The following is a 19,451-nucleotide window of genomic DNA, read 5'->3' as shown; positions in this document are numbered from 1 at the left end:
CTCGTTACTTTTAATGATTATTGGTTGATTCAAGGAACCATTGATAAACTTTTTCCGAACTTACTTGAGTGACCACCAAACAATGGCTCCACAATTCAAGGCCGTTCACCACATTTAAAAAAATCTTTAATGTTTTACACTGCGTTAATTGTCATTCACGCTTTGTTCCTTGGAGACAAAACTACTCGCCAGTCTACGTGACCGTGGTGGATGTTTCATGAATAAGCATCACCAGTTTGGGTAGAAATATGTGGTACATGACTTACTGAGTATACACCTATTTCGAAAATCGTCGCACCAAGAGCCTCGAGTAACAAGACAAGGCTCCAGAGAACGTCGGTACTTTTAATTATAATTGATCTATTCATGGTTCATGCAAGTGGCTATAGCTCTCCACTAATTATCATCTCAAGCAGCCTTGCTTGGAGCAATTTGTGAAGTCAATAAATGAAAATGCACCATGAATAAACTAATTACAGCTAAAAGTGTCGGCGTTCTCTGCGGTCTTGGCTTGTTGCTTGAGGCTTTTGGTGCGACGATTTCTGAAATAGCTGTATATGTGTGTGCGTGTGTGTTAGCATTAACTTGACAGGGAAACATAGGGATGGAAAACTTACAAACCCATCCTTGAAAGGCGAGGGGAAGCGAGATAGAAAATTTGGATTGGATGTGAAATTTTTAAGTGAAGTCGGTAAGTTGGATTTTCCCATGTCATCAACTAGAGGTACCTGTCTTTTATGATATCTTTTTAATGTCCTTATTTTAATCCTTACGTCGCTTCTCAAATGATGTGTCAGCTTTCACCTCTTTAATTTATTTGTTCAATTTTTAACAAACATCATGGTAATTTCATCGTAAATGCTTATGTATGTTAGCGTCGATCGTAGATTTTTTTTAAACTATTCATATTTTTTTGGGTACAAAATGTAAGTCACTTCTTCAGGCAAAGCTTGAACAAAAAAAAATTTGTCTACCATACAGATTATTTAGCAGTTTCAAAGACTAATTGAAAATCAGTTTGAAAGCTTAAGCATGATTTTGATCAAGGTGGAATTTTTATATCTGTAGTGAAGGCACACAGCAGAAAATCAAACTAGTTTCATTTGAAATTGGTTGATTAAATTAGGCAACAACTGAGCGTTTCAAACGCACTTCACCCCAACATCTTCGCTATGGCTGCAGCCTTGGTTGTTACTTATCCATCCACGAAACCCACAGGACAACAACGAATCCTCTGTCCCAAGACAGGACGTCTCGTCTATCCATATCGGTCCAGTTCCCTGACCATAGTGGGCATCAGTATAGGCATTAGTTGCTCTTGAGAAGCCAAGCTCACGGCAGACCACATTAGCATCGTCCATGTCCCAGGCATCATCGCAAACCGTCCCCCACTGACCTGCATGGTACACTTCAACACGGCCATAGCTAGCACCACCATTGACCAGCTTGACTCTCTTTTGGCACTTGACTCCTGCATCTTCGCTGTGGCCGCAGTCGTGCTCGCCCCAGTTTCTGCTATTGCACTTAAGAAAATGGGTTTCTGCACCTGTACAAACGTGGTCATCGAGCCAAATCTTGCCAGTGCCTGCACCAAATTCGAGATTTGTATAGGCACTAACTGCTCCTGGGAAACCCAGGTGCCTGCAGAATACTCCTGCGTCTGTGATGTCCCAAGCATCGTCACAGATCGTACCCCATTCCTTGTTCATGTAGACTTCCACTCTACCGGACCTTGAAGTACCATTGACAAGACGAAGAGTTCCTATACCTAGAGCTGCGAGAGGAAAGAAACAACATTTCACATACTGCCTTGATTCATTGTGCCGAGAAATAAAAAGAGAGAGTGAGAAAGAGAGGGAAGGAGGAAAAGAAACAAACAAAGAAAGTAAGCGGACAGAAAAAGAGAGAAAGACAGAAGAAGGAAAGATTAGAAATAAGAAAAGAATAACATAAAAAAGAAAGAAAAGCGAAAAGGAAGACGCAATGAAATTATGCAAGAAACTAATAACTAAAATTCAATCCTACAAACATATCCTTAGATAAGTTAAATAATGATTTTCTTGTCGACATACCTCGATATGAAGCTGCAAAGCCCTTGTAACCTAGTGATCCATCGGTGGTGAAGGTTATGTACAGCTGATTAGACTTGCTGGTAATGTAGGGAGGTAACCTACTTCCACTGAATGTACCAAGTAACGGAGCAGATGCTGAGCCACCATCATAGACTTTTACCGTGTCTAATACTGACTCGGTTCTGAAGGTCTTGAACCAAAGGCCAATCCTAGAATTGGAGGATATTTTCCAATGGCACTGCTTATCGTTGCCGTAGTCTTGAGATGGATATCCGGGTGACATGATCTCGCCTCCAGGGGGGTTGGACGACTCGTATGTGTTGCCACACCCACTTGACTTGGTGATTGAAATTCGTATATCTATAGAATAAAGGCACATGATATACATGTCTCTTAGAAATTGTTATCAAATTCAAAAAGAAGAATAAAATTTGAAAATTGTTTTTAAACGAATTACTTTATTTCTGCCGAAGGTGTGTTCAGAATCTGAAAATGCTAATACTGATTTTTCTTACTGTCTTGGAAGCATTTTTAACATCCATTGAAAAGTCAAAAATCATTTTTCTTACCTCTACAAGTTGGAACAGGACCAGACCACCTTCCATTGACGCATTTTAAGATGGGAGACATGTCCATATCCATGTTTGAGGTTTTACAAAAGATATTTTTAACATGACCATGAGGATAAGAGGCTTTTGCTGCACCCCAATGTAATGGAAAACCTGGATTCGGACAACTCGCTTGAAATGAAGAAAAGAAAAGAAAAACAATGATATTAAAAACTATATTCAAGCACAGATTTCAAAAAATATCCCTATAAGATGCTGGAAGTTTTATAAAGGGTATGTAAACCAGCTTTTTTAAACTCTAAAGATAGTTCATCTAGAATCGATTGGTAATGTCATCACAAATCGAGGGGGAGGGGGTGGGGACTTATTAAAACTCTGGCTCAAAGATACCAAAGTAGTATTTTAGCTCTAGGTTTCAATTTCAATACCTTAAAAGATACTTTTAAGTAAAATACTAATATCAACCCCAAACATACGTAGGGCATCCCTGATGACACAGTGCATTGCAGTGCATTGTGGGAGTGTTTTAGGGGACACAGTTGACGCCATCTGGGAAATATGTTGCCTAAAACCGCCCCAAAATGCACTGCAATGCGAACTCGAACCAGTCTTTCCCTAAATCTCGGCATGGCTAACTGAGTGGTAAATCCGATTACATTTTTTTAAATGCATTTAAGAACCAACCACGCCCCATTTCTATTGTTTGATCTAGGGTTTGGATTTCGATGGAAAACTTTGATATTGACAGGGGAGAGTGGGGCTCAATTCAAAACCCGGGAGATGTTTGCCATCGAAATTCCAACCCTACATCAAACAATAGAAATAGGGCGTGGTTGGTTTTTTTAAACCAGTTAAAACACACATGCTTGGGTTTGCATTGAAATCCAATGCAAACCCTCGCCCTAGCGTTTTAATCTTTATTTGGAGACGGGAATTTCAGCCCTTCCCAAATTATATCAGAAGTGGAGTTTGGTCTTACTATACAAATGATTCAACCTGATATAACATACCTCCACTAGAAGCACCTACTGGTTGACATACCGGCACAGTAATACTCCAGTCACTACACCCAATCAAGGATGCCACTAATGGTTGACATCTTCGACCCGTGCAGCTTAAGGTCTTTGTTCCTGTCTGTCTGTAACCAGTTTTACAACTCAGCTGAACTCGATCCGCAAACTGAGGATAGTCAGGGACACTGCTTTGCACTAAATAAGGATGAGGCAAAATAGCATGAAATTAAGAAATAAAAGTACTGTAAAAAATGTAACTCAATTCAACTAATTGACCCGCTGACTAAACCAGGCGGCAGAAGTATGAAAGACAAAATAGCATGAAACGAAGAAATAAGACTAAACCACGTAATTAATCACCAAAAAAATTTTGATTGGATAACTGCGGTAGCGTTTCTAGGCCATACGTATCTACTCTACAGAGGATTAAACGAAAAACGGAGGAAAACAAATAATGGACAAGCTTATTCACCTGCTTCAAGCTGCATAGTGATCAAGGCTACTATGGCCAAGAGGTTCAGCAAAATTACTCGATCTGGAAACATTGCTTTTGCAAATGTTCAGTTGAGCGTACAGGTACAAAATCTAACCGAAGAAGAAAATAAATGTTAGTTTGAGCTGTGTCTGATTTATAACTGAGATAAATTAATTAAATAATTGATTAGTTGATTTTAGCTAAGCGACAAGGAAGTGAATGATGAGTCGGAAAGCAACTTACATGTTCCTTAGATGAGAGTAGCTAGAAGAGTGTATGTAGATAAACTTTGGACCTCGGCGGCGGTGGATACCGGAGCAGAATTAGTTCGCAAAGCATAAAATCGCTTAAATTTATAGCAAAAAGTTGAGACCAATAAGACAGGAAGTTATCCTTAAAACAATTACTTGAACTGGTTTCAGCTTTTCCTCAAGTACATTGACACGAAGAGTGACCCAACTTGATTGTGACTTCCTTTTTTGCTGCAAAAACGCCTTTTCCCAACTTGCCTAGACAAGCACTGGAGCGTTTGGATTCATTTTCGCTCATGGATCTTGGCATTTGCGTCGCCGCAAATCGAGGTGAAGACACACTGCTCTTCACCCGCAGCGCAAAAATCTTCATTTATTCAACACTTTTGTGCATCGCCAAATTTCAGTGCCTTGAAATTTACAATTTATAAATTTAATTTTAACCAAATTTACTGAAGGTTCAGTTTTAGACACATTGCAAGTTTTAACTTATATAATCTGTATAACTTCTTTGAAAGTTTGAACAATTAAAATCTAGAGTGGCAGTAGACACATGCGCGTTTTACGACCGCCTATTTTTACAAGAATACTCTGATGCCGGAAATAAAAGTTTTCAAAAAGCTTTCTTCGTGACTTGCTGGAATGTGTTTTTACAAGGTCAAATTTCCGACACAGTTTAAGCTCAAAAACAAGCTAGATCTGTATCTGGTTGCATTTGAGGCGCATTAACACGAGGCAAATGTAAAATACCGTATCGTATTTTTGACAATATCGTTACAAACTGGAAGAAAAGCATGAAATTTGGGCGAGTTAACTTAGTGGCTTTAGACCATATTTAGGGTTGCCACAAAAATGGGTGGTATTTTCAGTTTCATTTCCGAATGGCAGTAGCAAAGAATGCAATGGGACATATCACATGTCCCACACACCAAGAGAAATCTACCTCACGCAACAAAAATGGTTGACGCCTGTAATCGAATAGCGCAGCGCGCTGATTCTAAAAATAGCTTTAAGATTCGGACAAACATTGCATTCTGTTTAACCGCTACGAGGATTATACGAACCGATTTTATTATTTTTACTTAAAGTTACAATAATAACCCATGTAAACTAAGATCAACTGCGATCGGCTGTGAAAATTATCTGCTGAAAGTAAATTTGTAAGTTTGTTTGTCCGAATTTCGCCTTTGTCTTCGTTTTTATGACGTCACGGCTGCGCTGCGCTATTGGATTATCCGATTCCCTCTCATTTGTATTCAACTTTGATAAAGATTTTCTCGTTCAAACAAAAATTTCTAGTAAAACATGTAATAATACTCTCACCAGTGTAAAATGCCTACACAGATTGGCCGTACACACGATATATAATACTAATAACATTTGCACAATTACTAACAAAACATTCTTGTCATCTACACTTATTTTAAAGCTAGGATTTCTGTTGATGGGAAAAATGCCAGTCGGAGATTGTTTTTGTTGGTAGAGTGAAGTCATTAAACCCGTGAAATAGATATTAGACTAATACACTTTGGTAGACCCTAATTCCATTGTTTTCTTTTGTGTCTATTTGACTATTACACGTTGACTAGTATTTTTTATTTCACGGGTTAAATGCCTTCACTCTAAAGACCCCCATTTGCCACTATAATATTAAACTAGGAATTAATTATTTAAAAAATCAATAAGTTCAAATACAATAAGATACGATGAAAGTTTAGGTAAAACCGACTTTATTACAAGTTAATATGACTAAAACTTAAAATAGCAAAAAATCTTACTAAACATCAACTATTTCAGCCCAGAGAACAGACTTCTGTATGTAACAGGAAACATAGTTTGCTGGAAATACAAGTATTATAAAAAGTTCTTTAAAAATGAAATGGTTCTGTAGCAGTCTAACTGCTACTTATGACGAGTGCATAATCTAATCTAGATTTCAGCCTTGGTTGAAGAATACGATGACAAATTTGTACAAAAGTATTGACAGTTTTGGTATCTGGTCTTTCGCGAAGTGCATTCATTCATCTTAGCGTGCTTGTTCAACTGAAAAAGATTAAGCAAAAATATTGCATTAGCAGTACTAAAAATAGCATAGATCTTTTCAAACATATGCCGCCCATCTAGTATTCTATTGTTTTATCAAGACATGGATGTAAATGAAATACAATCCTGCCACACTATGCTTTTTTAATAAATTCCCAAGTTTGCGCCCCCCCCCCCCCCCCCCCCCCCCCAGCATCTGCTGAATCAGTAAAAAACTATTTGATCCTGGAAAAAGATACATATCAGGGACAGTAACCTAATGAAAATTAATATATCTTAATCGCCCAATGGTTAAAAAATGTAACGAATCCGCAATTACATGTGAACTACCATAGTTATTAGCTACGCAGATGTGCAGATGCATTTGTTATAGGAAGTTTGCTCTTGAAGGCCACTACAAAAGCTTGCATTTATTTGAATACTGGTTTAGGAAATAGTCTATAATAGTGATTATGCTGGAGTGAAGTCACTAAACCTGTGCAATAGATATTGGACTAATACACGTTAGTTAGACCCTAATTCCATTGTTTTCTTTTGTGCCTATTTGACTATTACACGTTGACTAATAATTTTTATTTCACGGGTTTAAATGCCTTCACTCTAGGCCAATGACTAGTAAGACTAGTAGATATTAATTCCATTGCTTTCTTTTGTTTTACTTGGACTGTTAGTCACTAAATACACAAGCGTTTCACAATACTTACTGTATGATGTAATATCAATTTCTTCTGGTAGTTCCCCTACATTGACCTCAAATCTATCCTGTACTTCATTCAACACTTTAGCATCCTTTTCATCTGATACAAAGGTAATGGCCAGACCTTTGGTACCAAATCGACCAGCACGGGCAACCTTAAAACACCAGATAATCAAAAGTTTATTGACAAGCAATCCCTAACATGTTTGAGGGCCATATGTTAGATAACTCTCAGGATTAATACGTCTTTTCCCTCATATAATAAAGTCTATTATATTGTATTTGTTATGCTTTGCTAACAGAGTAGAACATTTAGCAAATAGAAACAAAAACTTCCTACTTGGTATCAGTTGTGAGTATAGTTAGTTCAGTCTCTTTATTATGATTTTTTTCCCTAAGGGTTCTACAGCCCCCTCCCCCCCCCCAAAAAAAAACCCTCCCTGAATTTAAACCTAATAAGCTAATTCCAATTTGACCTAGAATAAGTTATCAGCATAGAGGTTGTTTTAGGTTAGAGTGCAAACAATATAACCATTAAACTTTAGTAATACTAAATAGAACAATTTCATGCAAATTCCTTTGTTTTCTATTGTTTAATCAGCACTATTTTGTACTATTTAGTAATTAGTGTTTCACAGATTAATTGTTTGCACTCTATTGATAGAAATTATTTATAGGCTTTATATTTTTATATAATGAGCCACCAAGCTGATTTGGGTAAAATAGTACATACATACCCTGTGTAAGTAGGTATCAGAGTCTTCTGGCATATCATAATTGAATACTATGTTGACTCTCTCTATATCCATTCCTCTTCCAAATAAATCAGTGGACACTAGTATTCTCTTTTGAAAGTTCTTGAACTGCTGGTACTTTGATAACCTAAAAAAGAAAAGAATTTCAGCATTAAGAATTGTATATGAAGTGAGTCTTAGGGGAGGGGTGGGTGATAAGAAATTCTAAAATAATATCAGTTATGTGTATGCTCAAAGGTTAGCCAAAAATAAATTATATTTCACAAACTCCGTTCGAAATATATGAGAAAACAATAGGTAGAATCCTGCCATTTGTGCTTCGGACCACATTTTAACGCACTCCACTCCCCTAGAGTTTAAATATTGATGACGTAATCCCAGAATCCCGTGCTGCACTAAGTGCGAAGTCACATAGTACTTTTCATCTTTTTCTGCTGTGCTTCGGACGTACGATAAGGTAAGTGGTTACTAACCGTGTTTTTATCCTCTATTTTATACCTTTTAGCCTACTCCTATACCCAGAATCATAAATAATCCCATTCGGGATACAATTGCTTGTAATATTTTTGAATTTTTAGCTCTAGTTGCTACAATGTCTTCTCGTAAACGATCTAAACATTCTTCCCGCCACACGGACAGTTCGTCCGAATCAACAAGCTCTAGGCATAGCAAACGACAAAAAACATCCCAAGTGGACCAAAAGGATATAAATTCAGTCTTCTCAACACTGAAGGAAATCCAAGAAGCGATTTCAAAGACGAATAAGCGTATCTCAACTCTCGAAGTTAACATGGAATATTTCCCGCCAAAACACACCGAGATAGATTACAATGATCTGCTCTCAGTCCAAGCAGAAGACACAGACCTGGACTACGATCTCCCAGAAGATCAAGAAGGGACACAGTCCCCATCAGACTCGGCTGAAAAGCCACCCAACTCGGCTGTTAAGCCACCAAACTCGGCTATTAAGCCACCAAACTCGGCTAATAAGCCACCAAGCTCGGCTGTCAAGCCACCAAACTCGGAGGATAGACCACCAAGCTCGACTGATAAGCTACTCAATCCAGGCTCCGAGTCTCCAAGAACTGAAACTGCTTCAACAAAAGGCGAGAATACGCTAATAGATGATGAAATGTATGACCCTGGGGCCACACCATCCTCCTGGGAACCAACCAAGGGGCTATCAACCTTCCTAGATAAGCACTTTAGGAAGAAATTAAGCCATGACCAGGTGTCAGACATTCTTGAAAACTTCAGTGTTCCCTCACTTGATTGCCTAAGGGCACCCACTCTAGATACCTCAGTTGTAAACCAAATAAACAATCCACAAATAAAAAGATTTGTCCAGAATCGTGATAAAGACCTATGTTTGGCTCAAAGAGCTTTGCTAAACACCACAGGTCCACTTTGTTGCTTACACGATGCCCTCTCATCGGGGAAAGCAGTGTCACCTGACGAGGTTAAGAGTATTTTAGAACAAGCCTTATGCTTACTAGGCTCTTCAAATTATCTCCTTTCAACTGTTCGCAGGAAAAGGGTCCTAGCGACTGTTAACAAGGAAAAAATTAACCTGGCAGATGAACCTTTGCCTAATGCCAAAACTATGCTTTTCGGTGAAGATTTTCCCACCTTAGCCTCTAAACAGGCAGAACTTAGTAGGGGTCTATCCAAAAATCTCTCAGTCCCCACTAAAAACCAACAACCAAATCGTAAATCTAATTACAATCAAAGGTCCAAGCAGTCCAACCAGTCGCGCGGTTTTTCCAAATACCAAAGTAGCCGCTCAAAAAACTACCGGTCCTTTCGCCCCTCAAAGGGGACAAATCGGGAATCAACAGATTCCTAAACAAATGGAGGGAAATAACCTCAGACCAAGAAATCCTAGACATTGTTACAGGGTATCAAATTCCCTTTCGTTGTGTTCCAGTTCAAAGAATTCCAGTTGTGACAAAATCAACAGAACAAACAAAACCGTTATTAGACGCAGAGATTCAAAGACTCCTGAATATGGGAGCAATCTATGTGGACCCCTCCCCAAACGAACCAGGCTTTTACAGCCGCTTGTTCTTGGTGCCCAAAAAAGGAGGATCCTTCAGACCAGTCATAGATCTGAGTCATCTCAATCATTTCATACAGAACTCCCACTTTCAAATGGAAAACATATCGTGCTTAAAAACAATCCTAAGGAAGGGGGACTTTATGACGTCTATAGATCTGAAGGACGCGTACCTATCAATACAAGTTCACAAATCTTCTCAAAAATACCTGAGATTTTTGTGGGACAACAAATGCTACGCATTCGAAGGTCTCCCCTTTGGTCTAAATACAGCACCAAGAATATTTACAAAACTGACCAAACCGGTCGTCTCGTTTCTTCGAAAAAGAGGTGTACGCATGTTAGCTTATCTAGACGATTTTCTCCTGTTGGGGTCCACGATGACAGAGTCCGAGACCAACACATCAATGGCATTGAAACTGCTGCAAGACCTAGGTTTCACTATCAATTGGGGAAAGTCCCAGCTGAAACCAAGCCAATCCATTACCTTCCTAGGGTTTATAGTAAATTCAGAGACACTAACTCTGAGCCTACCAGAGGAAAAAGTCCAGAAGGTTCTGGACAAATGCCAGAATGCCCTGACCAACCCAACTATGATGGCACAGGATGTAGCAAGCCTACTCGGCTCTCTGGAATCAACTCGCCTGGCAATACATCAGGCCCCCTTACACTTCCGACGTTTACAGATTCAACTTATAAAGCACCTTCGAATCAACGAACACAACTACGAGACACAAATCACCCTAAACCACCATGCCCAAGAGGAGCTCAGGTGGTGGATAGCAAATATAAGAAAGGTAAACGGAAGTCCAATCAACCCTCCGACCTCAGACCTAGTCATAACAACAGACGCCTCCAAGAAGGGCTGGGGGGCAGTTTGCGAGGGCACCACCACAAACGGTCGGTGGTCCAGCGAGGAGAAAAAGCTGCACATCAATTATCTAGAACTGAATGCAGCATTCCTTGCCTTAAAAGCGTTTATGAAGAACCAACATCACAAGGCTATTTGCTTGAGAATGGACAATTCTACAGCAGTTGCCCACATAAACAACAAGGGAGGAACCCGGTCGAGCATACTTGTCTCCCTGACGCTGGAAATATGGGAGTGGTGCCTACAAAGGAAAATCCTGATAAGCGCACAACATCTCCCTGGGAAAGACAATCACATTGCAGACAAGGAATCAAGAGAGTTTCACGATTCCAGCGAATGGAAAATAAGCTCCCAAGTCATTCAGCCTTTCCTCAAAGATTGCAACGTCGACCTATTTGCCACACGACTGACAACCCAACTGCCACAGTTTGTGAGCTGGAGGCCCGACCCAGAAGCCCTTCACACGGACTCCATGACATTAGACTGGGGACCCCTAAAGGGATATGCATTTCCACCATTCAACATGATCCCTGCAGTCCTTCGCAAGGTATCTCTAGACAGAGCAGACCTCACACTTGTAGCCCCAATCTGGCAAGCCCAGACTTGGTGGCCGATACTGCTCCGACTTCTCATCAAGAATCCAATAATGCTTCCCAATACGAGGAACTTACTGAAAGACCCAGCCTCAATCGAAAGGGTCCACCCATTGTTTCCGAGACTACACCTAGCCGTCTTTCACATATCAGGGAAAACTTACAAACAGAAGGCCTTCCTGAAAACGTTACCAAGATACTATTGTCAGCCACTCGACCCTCCACACATAAGGCGTATGAGTCCGCATGGCGGCATTGGAGCAGCTGGTGTCATAAATCAAAGATTAATCCTGTTTCAGCAAAATTAAACCAAATTCTGGTGTTTCTGTCAGAGTATTTTAACACTGGAGTTGCTTACAGAACCGTTAATGTTGTTCGTTCAGCTATATCGTCTAGCCACAATAAGATTGACGGTTACCCAGTTGGGCAGCACCCACTGGTAACACAACTGTTAAAGGGTATGGTGAATATCCGACCCCCCAAACCAAGATACAATCACACATGGGATGTCACAAGAGTAACAAAATACTTGTCATCCATGGGAAGTTCCAGAAAATTGTCATTAAAGCTATTATCACTCAAACTTGCCATGTTATTTGCACTCTCATGCCCAGAACGAGTCTCTTCCCTGTCTAAACTCGACTTGCGATACTGCCAAGTACTTCCAGAAGGCATCTCGTTCACCTTGACTTCTCCGAGAAAGCGAGGATCTCCTGAGGACATGGCCAAAGCCTTCTTTGCAAAATTTCATTCAGACAGCAAGCTCTGCCCAGTTAACACTTTTCAATGTTACTTGAAAGCCACTAGAAAGGTTAGACCACTGATTCCCTCTTCAAAACCAGATATTGTGTTCATCTCATTCATCAAGCCCCATAAACCTGTTACTTCGACAACTTTAGCCCGCTGGCTACGTGAAGTAATAAAAGCCGCTGGTATTAACACAGATATATTCAAGGCACATTCTGTACGAGGTGCTTCAACAACAGCTGCAGCAAACAACAATGTCCCAATAGGTGACATTATGAACATGGCAGACTGGACATCACCCAGTACCTTCCAACGCTTCTACTACAAGCCAGTACATAACAGCAGCTATGCTAACGCTGTCTTGAACACAAACAAAGCTTAGTTCTTCTAACCCAAAGTCATTTATATTGTTGAATACGTTCAAGTTACGAATAAATGTATTAATTTCACAAACTCACTGTGTTAATGTCTGCATTTATTCAGACATATTGTTGAGGGCATTAAAATCTACCTATTGTTTTCTCATATATTTCGAACGGAGTTTGTGAAATATAATCCCAATTATACAAGGGCCGCGAAGCGGCCTGAAAGTATAATTGAAATTATATTAACAAACGAAGTGAGAAATATATGAGATACCCTCCCGCCCTCGTACTTGTCAAATATTAACAAATGACTAGTCATTCCCATCATATATTTCTCATCGTGGAGTCTCTTCACACAGGTGTTAAAAAGATGAAAAGTACTATGTGACTTCGCACTTAGTGCAGCACGGGATTCTGGGATTACGTCATCAATATTTAAACTCTAGGGGAGTGGAGTGCGTTAAAATGTGGTCCGAAGCACAAATGGCAGGATTCTACCTATTGTTTTCTCATATATTTCTCACTTCGTTTGTTAATATAATTTCAATTATACTTTCAGGCCGCTTCGCGGCCCTTGTATAATTGGGATTGTCAATAAGAGTTGGCTAAAAAATCAGAAATTTGAATTTGAATTCAGAAAAAGGCATACATACCGTTCTTCTTGGGCCATTCCTCTGTGGATAGCAATAGCTGGGAAGTTCTGGTTTACCAAGAGCTTAGCAAGAGCAACACATCTTTGTACGGTCTTCACAAAAATAATCACCTACATAATTTCAATATAGATTTTAGGCCGTGATGAAAATGCCTGTCTGGTAGTTGGTTTATTGAATATATATAGATAATTTCGATTGGTTAACAAGCCTGCAAATCAGTGCAAGACATTGACCAATTGTCTGATAAATTAGTGGTTTTGACTCGAGAACATTCAGTCTGACAAGATACCCTGATCCGGTCTCTTGTTAGAATGTGGAATATAAAAAAATATGTTCACTCTAGATTTGGAAAAATGTTCTCACTCCAGATTGCCAATTCCGAAGGAGAACTTTCTATCATATGCTGCCAGTGACAAGTAAAAGTAACAAGGCAAAACATAGCAGCTGCTATGTTGTTTCAGCAGTTTCACCTGACAGAATTACCACAAGCCCATATAGCCTTTAGTTGTAGTATTTGATAGAGGCTTTTGCCTCACTAGACTAGCTGCATGTCAAGACAACCCTTGACATGACAGCCTCATAGGGAATTTTTTTGCAGCCTTGGTTACACTACTAGCATGAGAAAAGCAGCTACTGGCTGTAAATGAAGACTTTTGGGGGGGGGGGGGTAGGGATATGTAAATTTAAGTTAAAAAAGGGAAATAATAAACGGGTATGGAAACAATTTCATCTTTTCACATTATACTTTCAAGCAATGCTAACTTAAATCACTTAATATCCAACCTGGTTAAATTCTAAAGCATCAAGAGCATCCAAGAGTTTTCTGTTCTTTTCCCTATCCTGTAGTTTTAGGTAGTACTGTTGTAACCCATGGAGGGTTAATTTTGTCTCATCATCTACATATACTTCCATTGGCTGTTGATGTAAGCACAGTACATGGTTTGCATCTACATCATCTAATGCTATTATCGATATCAATGTCTAGCCATGCAAACCCACACAACACAACTGGATTTGTTTTTTTTTTTTCCTTTCCTTTCATGAACAACATAATTGAAGGGTTACTTGGATAAATATCGAATAAAAGCTCTGAACTGAGAGAATTATTATGGCCACTTATTCTTTAACATAAATATTAGAGATACAAGATGCTTTAAAAATAAAACTAAACAACAATTCAAGTTGGAACACAATGAAATTTCAGTTACATGGACAAAGACACCATAAACAAGAGAAGAGATTATTACTACAACGCACAGACACACACGAGACAAAAGACTGTGAGTCAAATAGAATTTGACATGGATAAAAAACAATAAAGAAAAGGTAATCTAAAAGGTATAGTCAAACAAAATGAAGACACCAAATATAATAGCAAAACATGAAAAGGACTGTAAACATAACTGTAACAACTACAGGTACAACAAAATTATTGCACTGACAAATACAACTACGAACACACATCAGAAAACTCCAGCAGAAGTGTAGCCATTGGCTGGTCTTTTGTGGAGACAGCTTGGTGGTTCATGCCGGTAAAGCTCCTGCTTCACAGCTGACGATTAAGAGCCACACTCCCATGCACTTTAGAAGCATCTGGGTACATCTTATGTAAAGCTTGCTTCATTGGATAGTTGGTATTATCCAGTTACACAGGTTGCGGAAGTAAACATCAAACAGAAATCTGGCAGCATCAATGATTCTACTTGTCAACACAACTATTTGGAAGTGACCTGACCTATCCTCACAAACAATAACTCCAAGTTTTCCACATCTTACATCCTTGCAAAACAAACTGATTATTCCTCAAAGTGAACAGAAAAACCCACTTTAGATCATAACTCAATCTTTTCCATCTTAATCAAGACTTTAACAACATACCGGTCACTTCCACAACCTCAACAGCTGTGCTGCACAGATAACTGAAGACATTTACAATGCAATGTGGTATTCTCATCTTCTGCCATTTACAGAGATTGATTCTCTCAAGAGCTCTGATCATAGTGGGTGAGTGCTTTGCCACGGCAACATTTAGCACACAAGGAGAGCATTATTGATTGGATTATTTGGAAAGATTGGTAGTGATATAATTACATCTTGCATGAACTTCTTGCAGACAGGTCGTATATCTTTTGGAAGGGTGGCACTGAACATCATGACTTGCTTTTCATGTGGTGTCATGCGAAATACTTCTTGAACATCTCTTCTCATGTCTACAATAATAACACAAACACATCATTAGGTCAGCACTAAAAACAGGAAAAGTAAATATGGAATAAACTTTATTTATGACAACTTTGTTCAGGATGGTTCCACCACGAAAGACTTATTCTGTAAAGCATTTTGTGTGACAAATATTTTGGAAGCAGATTCAAATAAACTTTTGGTCATTCTGTAATGATACATACAATAACTAGTTGAGACTGAGATATTGTGTTGAATTCAAGAAGTCAATAAGAAGGAAACCTAACGCTGTTAGACTGTTACTCTGTAGCTGCGAGTTGCATGCTGAAATTTGGTTTTTCGCTGCCGCCAGTCAAAAATATGAAAGGTACTGACAGATTAGTTTTGACTGATGGCAGCGAAAAACCAAATTTCAGCGTACAGCTTGCAACTACTGAGTTTGCATGCTTATGAAAATGCCAGTAAAGAGATCAAATGTGTCATAGTAGATAATTTTATCACCGTAGGTACAAAAGATAGTAGACTGACGTTTCAGACGTTAGTCCTTTGTCGGAGTCAATGTAAAGAGATGGTAAGTTTTCTAATTCACCTTTAACAATACACCTTATAGTTTTTTTTTTCAAACTGTGTAGACTTTGGTACAAACTGTAAGTATTATTAGAGGTATTGCTGGAACTTACCGAGCTGTTCAAGCATTTTGTCACATTCATCAAGAATGAAGTGCTTCGTATGTTTCAGATTAAGGGACTTTTCTCTCGTCAGTGCCAATATTCTTCCAGGTGTGCCGACAACAATGTGGGGGCAGTTGGTCTTCAGAACCTGCTGATCCTTCTTGATGTTAATTCCTCCAAAGAAAACTGCAATCTTGATATTACTCATGTACTTACAAAACCTTTCATATTCCTTATGAATCTGGAAAGCCAACTCTCGCGTGTGGCACATTACCAACACACTGACTTGGCCATCAACTGGCTCAAGCTGTTGAAGGGTAGCAAGGACAAACACGGCTGTTTTGCCCATACCACTCTTTGCTTGACAAATTATATCCATACCAAGGATGGCTTGTGGGATGCATTCATGTTGAACTGCGAAAAATAAAACAAAAATACTTAGTCTAGATCCTTGTCAAGTACAGTTCCGAATATATATATTTTGAATCAAAGATGAGGAAAACTCGGTTATCAATTAATAAAGAAACGACTAAGACAATCAAAATACGTTATGAATATTTTAACAAGACACGTTAAATTTTGTTTGAACACCAAATATAGAGACAAATTGAATTCCAAAACAAAGCAAATCCGGTTACCGATTCGACAGAAGGATAGAACTATATTTGTGCTACTTAAGAACATCGAAAATTAAAGAAATAACTATAAAGAAACTACTTTTTTTCTTACCTTCTGAAGGATGTTCAAAACCACAGTCGACAATGGCTCTCAGAAGTTCGGGTTTGAGAAGGAAATCGCGGAAACCAGAACTGTGTATGCTCACATAGGTTCCTTTGACGTCTTTCTTTGCCTGGTCTTTAACGGCTTGGGCTCCCTCAGCGGGTGCTTCGTTCTCTTCTTCTTCGTAGTCCAACAATTCGTTTTCGGCATCTCCGTCTTCGGCCATTTTGGATGAGTTTCACAGGAACGCTTTGACGGGAGAGATCGAAGCTTAGTTGAATTGCTCTTCTTTGCAGAAGAAAATCACACGGCGATGGAGATGCCATCGTAAACAATGAAAGGGATATAATTTTAAAGTCGGATGGGTCAAAAAAGGGATAGATTTTGTAGGATAAATATACCTTTGCAAAGATAAATCTTCTCACTCGTTGAACGGAACTAAAACGAACGCTCAAAATGAAGGTCAGCCCTATAAAATACTCAGGGCCCCCCGAACAATAAAGGCCAGACAGCGTAGACAAAGTGTTCGGGGGCGCTTCGGACGATATTCGAGAAGTCGTAACAGGTGTTCGGATGTGCCGTGGTGAAACGGACCTCCATGGCAGAACTGACCTATGACGTAGACGAAATAAAATGGCCAATCAAAACACTCGATAGAATACTTGAAAAATGGCTTCAAATATCTCTGTGGCAGAACCGACCTTAACAGATAAGCCCGTCGGGGAGGTAGTGTAAATTTATTTGTGTTTTTTGGTTTCGTTCTACGTTACATATTTCCGTTCAAAGTCACCAATTGCTTGAAGTCTGTAGATCTCTGTAGATATATAAACTTCGTAAAAAATACTCGAGACAAATTGAAACCTTTTACTTAAAAGAACTAAAAAATATATAGGTAATAACTGTATTGTTTGTTTACGACCTTAGATTTACTCTATAATGTCTGAGGTATGTTGAAGAGAGCGAATATAGAGCGAAGACTCAAAAGACTCAAAATAAAATATACGAAGTGTCTGAAATGTCCGCAGCCGGTCACATAACTCATAATGCTAAGTGAGCAGCAGTCCGAATTTATTTCTATAAAAATCAAGGTTACGTTATATAAACTAAAATCCAAACCTAATGTTCCTATCTCGATATAAAAGCATACTATATTTAAGCTCCCTTTCATGGCACTTCCATATTTTTGGTCATAGGGTAATCAACTGACGGTCACGTAACTCAAAACACTAAATTGCCGGCAGTCCGAAACGGTTCTTTATCGAGATAGGAACATTGGATTTGGATTTTGGTTTATATAACCTTGATTTTTATTTAAAATATTCGTCTCCCAGCCATTTAGCTTAATAATATATTTTGAGTTATGTGAGCTCTGTTATTAAAGAGTGTGATAACATGATAAAAAGAAAGTGTTCGCTGCATAATGTTTTTATAGTAAATCATTATTCGTGTAGGATACATTAGGATCCATTGTATAATACTACTAGGATGAGTTTATGAAAAGTTTCGGACTGCCGGCTATTTAGCATTTTGAGTTATGTGACCGGCTGCGGACATTTAGACACTCCGCAAAATATAATAGTTACTAAAGTATTATTTGCATCGGCGTTTTACAATATTCGAGATTTTAAAGAGATCGAAGTTATTAGTATAGAGTGAAAAACTCGTGAACTAAAACTGAATAAGAGACTTCTAATAAGGACTGTGTTTAATAATATACTACTTCATGGGCTTTTTGCAATCGCCATAAGTTTAAGGAATAAGTTTAATGACAAGCCTAACCATGAAGATCACTTTAGTCTCTCGTAGATTTATTGGACTGTTGTGGGATTGGCTATTTGCTGAGTTAGAGGTTGAATTGAGTTTGAGTTAGGATTGAGTTAACTAAAAAAATAAAAAAATAAAATATTTATATATTGATAAAAATACATAAACAAAAATAAACATGTATTCACCTAATATAAGCCGAACACTAAGGTCTTCAATTGTAAGTGCTTCAGTTCTAAAGCCGGTAGACTACGATATGTCAAAATACGGCTATCTTTATTGTAGCTGTACCTCACCTCCACTCTCTCTTTTCAATTCGAAACCGAAGACTAATTTATGTATCTGATTCACTGATAGCACTTGGAACCGGCTCTCAAGTGTTATATTATGATATAAACCAGCATCCTAATTTCATATCACGTAAAATAGACTGGAATTAATTTTAGCTTGTTTTGTTTTGTTTTGTTTTGTTTTTTTGTTTTTTTGTTTTTTTTTTTAATGCTGGAAAAGTCATGGCAATATTCGTTTGAAATGATAGAGGACCTTCAACAGCTCGGGGCGTCACGCTACTGACCTATGGCATCACGCTAAACTCATACCGTACGTTCTGGTCGGGAATACGTATAACCCACTGTCACGAAAACATCATACGTCATGTTCAATTTAGATTTAGATAGGGGACGCCAACTAACGTTATGTCCACGTTCTAATCTATTCTATTCTATGTACATAGTATTGATGTGATAAAGATGCATGTATTTGCCACACAGTATTTTCAAAATAAAGACCGTTTAGTCAAGTATAAAGACTGAATTGTCGACAATCGATAACACCATTCCTCCTGAAAAAAAATTACTGTATGGAACGTTTGAAGAAAAAGAGATGAATACAGATGTTGAATAGGCAATCCAAAATATTAGCAAGTAAAGAAGAAGACATGATTCTGAAAATGTCG

At 38.6% G+C, this 19,451-nt stretch overlaps 4 protein-coding genes across 4 annotated transcripts; 2 read left to right on the top strand and 2 right to left on the bottom strand.

The window, feature by feature from the left end:
* Positions 1 to 729: 729 nt before the first annotated feature.
* Positions 730 to 4,511, bottom strand: LOC116304028 (uncharacterized). The gene is made up of 6 exons (XM_031713678.1): positions 4,373 to 4,511; positions 4,127 to 4,239; positions 3,652 to 3,849; positions 2,642 to 2,812; positions 2,073 to 2,432; positions 730 to 1,774 (listed from the first exon to the last, which is right to left on the bottom strand). Exons 2-6 carry the CDS (start codon positions 4,197 to 4,199, stop codon positions 1,143 to 1,145), a joined length of 1,434 nt encoding a protein of 477 aa, XP_031569538.1. The 5' UTR covers positions 4,200 to 4,239; positions 4,373 to 4,511; the 3' UTR covers positions 730 to 1,142.
* A 1,582-nt stretch (positions 4,512 to 6,093) lies between these two features.
* Positions 6,094 to 17,197, bottom strand: LOC116303995 (spliceosome RNA helicase Ddx39b). The gene is made up of 9 exons (XM_031713644.1): positions 17,134 to 17,197; positions 16,742 to 16,981; positions 16,022 to 16,426; positions 15,252 to 15,370; positions 13,944 to 14,075; positions 13,161 to 13,270; positions 7,858 to 8,002; positions 7,128 to 7,275; positions 6,094 to 6,423 (listed from the first exon to the last, which is right to left on the bottom strand). Exons 2-9 carry the CDS (start codon positions 16,956 to 16,958, stop codon positions 6,407 to 6,409), a joined length of 1,293 nt encoding a protein of 430 aa, XP_031569504.1. The 5' UTR covers positions 16,959 to 16,981; positions 17,134 to 17,197; the 3' UTR covers positions 6,094 to 6,406.
* On the top strand, positions 8,114 to 9,721 carry LOC148904437 (uncharacterized). The gene is made up of 2 exons (XM_089024915.1): positions 8,114 to 8,332; positions 8,454 to 9,721. Exon 2 carries the CDS (start codon positions 8,468 to 8,470, stop codon positions 9,719 to 9,721), a length of 1,254 nt encoding a protein of 417 aa, XP_088881041.1. The 5' UTR covers positions 8,114 to 8,332; positions 8,454 to 8,467.
* LOC148904436 (uncharacterized) lies at positions 9,433 to 12,635 on the top strand. The gene has a single exon (XM_089025087.1). It carries the CDS (start codon positions 9,726 to 9,728, stop codon positions 12,522 to 12,524), a length of 2,799 nt encoding a protein of 932 aa, XP_088881213.1. The 5' UTR covers positions 9,433 to 9,725; the 3' UTR covers positions 12,525 to 12,635.
* Positions 17,198 to 19,451: the final 2,254 nt, after the last annotated feature.

The sequence above is a fragment of the Actinia tenebrosa genome, unplaced genomic scaffold (assembly GCF_029948245.1).
Source record: "Actinia tenebrosa isolate PJP-AT-01 unplaced genomic scaffold, QUT_ActTen_1.0 PGA_scaffold9__36_contigs__length_13948895, whole genome shotgun sequence".
Lineage (NCBI taxonomy): Eukaryota > Metazoa > Cnidaria > Anthozoa > Actiniaria > Actiniidae > Actinia > Actinia tenebrosa.
Note: the sequence above shows the minus strand (reverse complement) of the source record. Positions and strands in the feature narration are given on the sequence as shown.

Coding starts and splice junctions, on each gene's coding strand:
- LOC116304028 (XM_031713678.1), bottom strand. CDS start 4,199: ATGTTTCCAGATCGAGTAATTTTGCTGAACCTCTTGGCCATAGTAGCC. Junction 3,850..4,126: donor CACTATGCAGCTTGAAGCAG/GTGAATAAGCTT, acceptor ATCCTTATTTAG/TGCAAAGCAGTGTCCCTGAC. Junction 2,813..3,651: donor AGTAGGTGCTTCTAGTGGAG/GTATGTTATATC, acceptor CTTCATTTCAAG/CGAGTTGTCCGAATCCAGGT.
- LOC148904437 (XM_089024915.1), top strand. CDS start 8,468: ATGTCTTCTCGTAAACGATCTAAACATTCTTCCCGCCACACGGACAGT.
- LOC148904436 (XM_089025087.1), top strand. CDS start 9,726: ATGGAGGGAAATAACCTCAGACCAAGAAATCCTAGACATTGTTACAGG.
- LOC116303995 (XM_031713644.1), bottom strand. CDS start 16,958: ATGGCCGAAGACGGAGATGCCGAAAACGAATTGTTGGACTACGAAGAA. Junction 16,427..16,741: donor TTTTGAACATCCTTCAGAAG/GTAAGAAAAAAA, acceptor TATTTTTCGCAG/TTCAACATGAATGCATCCCA. Junction 8,003..13,160: donor GGAATGGCCCAAGAAGAACG/GTATGTATGCCT, acceptor TTTCTTTTTTAG/GTTATCAAAGTACCAGCAGT.